The 6,543-nt window shown below is 46.7% G+C and overlaps 1 protein-coding gene across 1 annotated transcript; it reads right to left on the reverse strand.

Annotated features, from left to right (window-relative positions):
• Window positions 1–321: 321 nt before the first annotated feature.
• On the reverse strand, window positions 322–4,165 carry LOC135397700 (uncharacterized PE-PGRS family protein PE_PGRS24-like). The gene is made up of 4 exons (XM_064629303.1): window positions 4,067–4,165; window positions 3,294–3,332; window positions 1,219–1,776; window positions 322–422 (listed from the first exon to the last, which is right to left on the reverse strand). Exons 1-3 carry the CDS (start codon window positions 4,130–4,132, stop codon window positions 1,276–1,278), a joined length of 606 nt encoding a protein of 201 aa, XP_064485373.1. The 5' UTR covers window positions 4,133–4,165; the 3' UTR covers window positions 322–422; window positions 1,219–1,275.
• Between the last annotated feature and the right edge of the window lie 2,378 nt (window positions 4,166–6,543).

Consider the following 6,543-nt stretch of genomic DNA (forward strand, 5'->3'; position numbering starts at 1 on the left):
TTTATCACAGCTTTATCACAGTTCTGTATCACTTATTTACCTTTTATTCAACACTTGCACCTTTATTAAACACTGCTTGGTTTCTGACGTTTGTCAATCGGAATAAATAAAGACATTAGCTTATTAGCTACAGTAATCTGTCGTTTTCCTGACACATTTTTATCCCCGAGGAGCCATTCGAACGTTAGCCCGAAATCTCGGAAGACCCTGATCACCATATAGAATGAGAATGAGAGGAAGAAAAGTCGCCCCAGCTCTCCAGACTCGTGCATGGTATGGCACGCCCTCTAGCAGACAAAGAATTTACGTCACTGCTTGTTATGTTTACAATAATGAACATTTATTGATCACGTCGAAAAGGGAAGTGAATGACGCGCATAATTTATTAGACCTTTTTCCGGCAGACTCCCTTCCAGTATTACCTGAAATATGAAACACAAAAAACATTCGTGTGACACAAATACCACTGCATGACGTAAGCATGTATAGCTACGGAACGCTTGGAGGTGAGGAATACGACTGCACATATGTGTACTCTCGCTATTCTCGTGCTATTTTCTTAATTAGATGAATCCTGGTCTGGGTGCGGAGATTTGCAAAACGACATACGGACACAACGGTATTGTGCCATCGAAGCAACTGTTTCCCCTCTTTGACAAATGACGTGGGTCCAAAAAGAAAATGCATAATGTGACTGCTACACTCCCCGCTAGAGCACCGCACGCGCTTGGGCTTACCGGAAAACTAGAGCCCAGCCCGGCCCGGGTAAAGCTTTCTTTTTACGGACCTGGGCTGTGCTCGGGTTGGACCATTAAGCGCAGGCCCGTACATTGACGCGCCTAGGTCGGGCTCGAGCTGTGTTACTCCTCTGTTAGTTATTCACGGTCAAATTTTACAGCCTGATACACTGGGCCGGGCTGGGTAGACTGTAAATTGCTCGGGCTCGGGCCTGGCTTTTGGCGAGAAACTTATAATCCTTCGGGCTTGGGCCTGGCCCGGGCTAGGTATGCAGCCGTGGGGCCGGGACCGGGCGCCTAAATCGAAGGAAGCCTTAAGTTGGGTCTAGCCTGGGCCTAAGAATGCGTACAGTGCTCTACTCCTCGCACGTCTGCTGCGGCTTTCGTAACATGATCATGCTTCACGTCATCCTCATTGATTTTATGGCAATCTCCTTGTACCCTAGAGATCCCCTTTGAAACGTACGCAACGGGCACGTACTGATATAAAACAGCTGTGTCAGGGTAGTCATATAGAGCCATGCTTCGATAATTCAGCTCATCCCCTATGCTGTCCCGAAAATTGAGCTGTCGCTCGTGGTCGCTGTCGCTGTTCCGGAACCTTCACTAGAGGTACTTTGGCTTTCGCGGCCGCCACCGGCACTGGAAGTTGCACCACCGGCACTGGAAACTGCACCACTTGCAATGGAGGCTGCACTAACTGTGCCGAAAATGTGCCCTGCAGTGTGGCTGGACCGTACAGAGTGGGAAGCACGGCGGGACCTGGAAGATATCCCACTCTGGATACCGCTCCGAACCCAGGTCCGCCAGAACCCAGAAATTCACTTCCAGAGGGACCCAGAAATCCACTTCCAGAGGAACCCAGAAATCCACTTCCAGGGGAATCCAGAAATCCACTTCCAGGGGAGCCCAGAAATCCACTTCCAACGCCACCGTTAAATGCTTCTCCCTGTACGTTGCCATCGAGACCAGCTGTACCGCCGCCTCCGTACTCGCCGAAGTTTGATACGCCGCCTGACGAGCCGTGGCCGAAGTCATACTGAAAAAAAGAGCAAATACGAGGTGGTATCAAAAAGATCTGAGACTAGGCGCTTATAGGAAGACAAGTCTCTCCTTTGTTTAAGTTTGACTATTATCACCCACAAAGAAGTCTTCTTCTGCACTGATACACCGCTGCCAATGCTTTTAATGCGTTATCATTAGAACCCCCAAGCTGGAAAACCGTGACCGTCTGATGGTGGTGGGTAGGCGGATAGGGGTGTCGTAATGGAGAAAAAGGGTGAGGTCTGCCTGCACAGTGTGAGCGGTACATTTCACCGCTGGTGAAAGGGGATGGGAATGACAGTGACAGTCCGATGGACGTGTGAAGCCTCAGAGAAAAAACCTCTCCTCCATTCCTCCTCCCATACCCGCGTGCTCTCTCTCCGGCAACGCGGCGAAGGGGCAACTCGCCGGGGAGGAAAAAGACTTGCGCCCTGACCACTCGTATCTCCTACGAAGCAAGCTGTTGTGGCTGTGTAGTTAGTGGTATAGTTAGTAACAGTTAGTGATAATTAGGGGTAGATAGTGCTGGATAGTGGTAGAAGATGGTTGGTGCGTCGGCTGTAGACTAAAACAAAAATACATAAGAGAATACGTGTACATCTAATGCGAACGCATTTCCGCCGCATTGATTGTTCCACTTTCGGAAGGTTCCCAGGAAGTCCTGTTCTTTGGAGCATGTCCTGCACCTTCTGCGATTCGCGCTGGACCTCGTTCACGGTTTCGAAGCGGCGACCCTTCATCCTAAGCTTAATCATTGGGAAGACGAAGAAGCCGCAGGGGGCCAAATATGGCGAGCCGGGTGGGTGAGGAATGGTGATTATTTTGCTGCCACTCAAAAGCTGCCGAATTTTTAATGCGAGTTTCTGTTCGGTAGCCAGGATCCTTGGCACAAATTTTGCTGCAGTGCGGTGCATGCCACTTTGCACAAGAACAAACCAAGGTCATTGACATCAACTGCTATGTTCTCGTCCCCGTGGTGCCATTTCTCACGGTGCTACAGAACTAGTCTTGGGACTCCTTGATCGCACCTGGTGTATATATCAGAAAATGAATCCGGTCTGTATTTGAGGCTGTGCTCATGCTGTAAGATAAGGTCTTTTCGTGCTGGCCATAGGCTTTTTCGAAAGCTCACGAACAGCGAAAACGATTTGTTGCGTGTCCGCATATAAGTAAAACGGGCAAGTACGCTATATAGAAGTGTGCAGGCCTGACCAGGCACGAACATGCACGTACTAAAATCTTTCACAAAACCCAGTTTCATTGCAGCGCCTGGCTGTCAGTCTATCGTTCCGCATGCGACCTTGCTCTACACTGTTCAAACAGAAGGTTGCCTGGGTTCGCGGTGTGTTATTGCCGATCGGCCTGCCTGCTGGTGTAGCGACATGTTGTTCAATGGGAGTCATGTGTCCTGGGTCGACTTCATAACCAACTGTGCCGCTGACATTTGCCTTAAAGCGTCCTAGGAGAACCCCGTCTGCTAAAGCAGAATTTCACCAAGCCCGAGCTACTTACATCGGAGTCTGATCCGCCACCCTTCACTGAATAGCCAGACTGAAAAAGAAAGTGAATGTATGTAAATTGAGTCTTACGTTCCAACACTTTCGATTTCTTGCGTGAAATATTGGAGGCAAGATCATTTCAGTAAACAGGATTTCCATTAACAACAAAGCTCGCCACCCCAAGGAAAAAGGAAAAGCAAGAAAAAGGACACGTGACATCTGAAAATTTGAAAATACGGCACTGACTGTGCCGTATTTTTTAAAATGAAATATTATATAAAGATATATGACATAATATAAAAATACAAATAAGCATCGGTATAAATATTAAATTAAATGCGTCTTTGCATCGATGTCAACCTGCACTGCAAGTTTTATAGCAAGGAGGGAAATAGACTTGTAGAAAATCGTCCCGTCGTGACATCACTGCTGCAGGTGTCTCCACCAGTGAGGCAGCGCGAGAGATGTCACGTGCTTTCGCGTACCAATGGGAATGGCAGTAGCTTTTACTCCTCTAAAGTCAACACTCTGGTGTACAGTACAATGTGTGCATTATGTAATCAATGACGGTGAAGTGTCCACAATCCCCCTCCGCCTTTATTAACTCCTCTCCTGCACTCTAAAGAGTCGCCCTTGGTGGAGACTCCTCGTTCCCCATGTTTGCCATCCTCCAGTTGCGTCCAACAGAAAATACGTCTATGTACGTTTGTAGGTCTTTTGGTAGAGGCATTCGACTTCAAAACGCAAGGGCCCAGCATAATGTGCCAGGACTAAAAGATAACTTACCGCTAATCCCATGTAGCAGACAAGAAGGTGGACGCAGACGACAACGGAGTGACGTACAGACGACATACTAGGCTTCTGCGTTTACGATGGTCTGGGTTACCGAAATAATCTGATATTTTTAACACGTTCGCCATCTTCACCTTTTATACCAGCGATATATGTACCCGAATGAATGTCGTCAAAACAAAGTGGCACGTGGTAATTTTCAATCACTGTCTGCGTGAACATTACATGCGACTCTTTACTTTCTTGAACCATCAAGGTTATAATGAACCCTGATAGTGCTGAATAAATCTATGATACATATAGCACCCATTTGCCGTGGTGTTTCAGCTACATTAGTGCGCTAGTAGACATATCACTCGGCTCTAGGATTTCATTTTATTGTCTTCATCTGTAACTCTCGGGCCACATTAGGCTGACAGACTGTGACGCCATATGCAAGTGCTGTATATTTGCTTTCTCGTGCAACAGACATTAAAACGTGACTTACGGAAACAGCGATATGTGAAGCATTCTTCAGGATTCGCATTTGCGGTGACTTGCCGCACATGCTGACTTCGAAGAGCGAGGAAATAATTTACATGTTGTGTCATTTTCGCGACCTGCACGCGGTAACAACAGCAAGCAAACAAGAACGAAAGAGAAAGGTAGAACACGATTTTGCGAAGCAGACGACACGAGTGCGTTGACGGGGTGGTCGGTCGGTGGCATTTCATGACCGAGAGGTCCGCATGCCGATATCGTGGCATGTTACTCGAGGGTGACAGTGCTTGCTGAGCCGACTCCACAGAGGGCTGCGCTGACATTTGCCTTACAGCGTCCGAGGAAAACCATCCGTCATACCCGAAATCACTGATAGTGATTAAGTTGTGGCATGAAATCCTGAAACACGAAAGCTGAAGGACACTTGAAAGGCATCGGGATAGAAGCCGCTTGAGCCGCTCGCTGTGTTGATTTTTATTGCATATTCAGATAATTTTGCAGGCCGCATATACCGCCTTCGTGTCACACTTCTTAATCATGCAGTGTCTTTCGGTTCACCAGTGGAGGAAGTACGTGTATGTGCTTTGTTGCCTGACAAGACACTTGCTTTGTGTGCATATGCGGTTCTGCATTAGTAAGCTATTTTATAAACGAATGCCCTGTAATTACTACAACTCTTCCTACCCCGTGAGTCTACTACTGCTGTCACACGGTTGAGTCAGTGGTACTTGAAATGAATGACGATCGAACTGGATGGTAATAGGATGCTTCTGTACACGGCCACTCTGATTTGTGGTTCTCGACTCGATCGCGGTTTGCGAAACGTCGTCGAAGCTGTCAAGTCCCTTGGAAACTCTCGCTGGCAGTCTCGTGATCAGCTAAGGAGCACTATTGCTAAACGGACGAACACGCCAAACTTGTAAGAAGTGCTATGAAAAATACTGAAACTTCATTATATCAGTTATTACTGAGATAACCTATATGCGGGATATAGCAACAGTTTCATAAAAGCTGTGCTTCCAGACGAATCAGCCAGAAGAAAATGAACACTGAATTCGCGCACCGTCTGCGGTGCCCACCAATCATCCCGCTACCTCCACTACAGTTACAATGCGATGGCATTTCCAAATTTACTTTTCTGCTCCTGTGATTCCCCCCTGCCCCCCACTCCCTCCTGCTGTTCCCTCTCCATCTGTCTACTATGTACGTCGCTCATAGCTACAAATTGGTTCGCGGCGCTAACACAGAAACAAAACACACTGTATAGTCATCACGAACCAGCACGCAAGACACACGCAAGCACAAGAGCGCAACCACACAAGAACTCCGTGCGTGCGCTTCCTCCTGCGTCTTTTCAAAGTGTGCGATTAAGAATTTGCGGGGGAATACCGTGAAGATGAAGTTTATGTTTGTCTACCGAACGCGTCGTATAAAGCTGGTTTTAAAGCTACCTAACCTATCCTGACTCCTGGCATGACAGCTACAACTTATTTGGAGGTGTCAATTCTGCAGCAAAATTTTACACTTTTAAACGTATACCAGGGGTGTTTTTTTTTTTTCGAATGAACACCCTCTTTTTATTCCGCAGTCTCCGATGGAAGGTGTAAAACAAAGTTGGAAACTAGGGCTTGCAGGACACCCATCTGAAGAACTGTTTTAAATGGTATGGAATGTGTTTTCTGTAGACTATGTCCTTTGAAATGGTATGTGTTTTTTTTTCATCTTTTTTTTTTCAAATACGCTGTCTAGAAAGGTGTTTTACAAAACACCTTTTGTATCGTACAAAGCTTATAGCATCTAGAAGATACACAGAGACAGAGAGGAAGGATGCAGATGAGCTGTTTATTCTCCAAAGGTTGATCTAAGAATGAACGTGAACCTTGACCTCATCTTCTTTGTTGACATAAAAGACAAAGACGACACCACACAGTACTATAACAGTACATCGAAAATGGTTAGAAACTGGGCTGTTCGGTAGTTCATATTTAAAA

The sequence above is a fragment of the Ornithodoros turicata genome, chromosome 6 (assembly GCF_037126465.1).
Source record: "Ornithodoros turicata isolate Travis chromosome 6, ASM3712646v1, whole genome shotgun sequence".
Lineage (NCBI taxonomy): Eukaryota > Metazoa > Arthropoda > Arachnida > Ixodida > Argasidae > Ornithodoros > Ornithodoros turicata.

Bases quoted from the DNA above. Each gene is read 5' to 3' on its own strand.
- LOC135397700 (XM_064629303.1), bottom strand. From the start codon at position 4,132: ATGTCGTCTGTACGTCACTCCGTTGTCGTCTGCGTCCACCTTCTTGTC. The intron at 3,333-4,066 runs GTAAGTTATCTT...TTTCTTTTTCAG, and splicing joins TCTGCTACATGGGATTAGCG to TCTGGCTATTCAGTGAAGGG. The intron at 1,777-3,293 runs GTAAGTAGCTCG...TCTTTTTTTCAG, and splicing joins GTGGCGGATCAGACTCCGAT to TATGACTTCGGCCACGGCTC.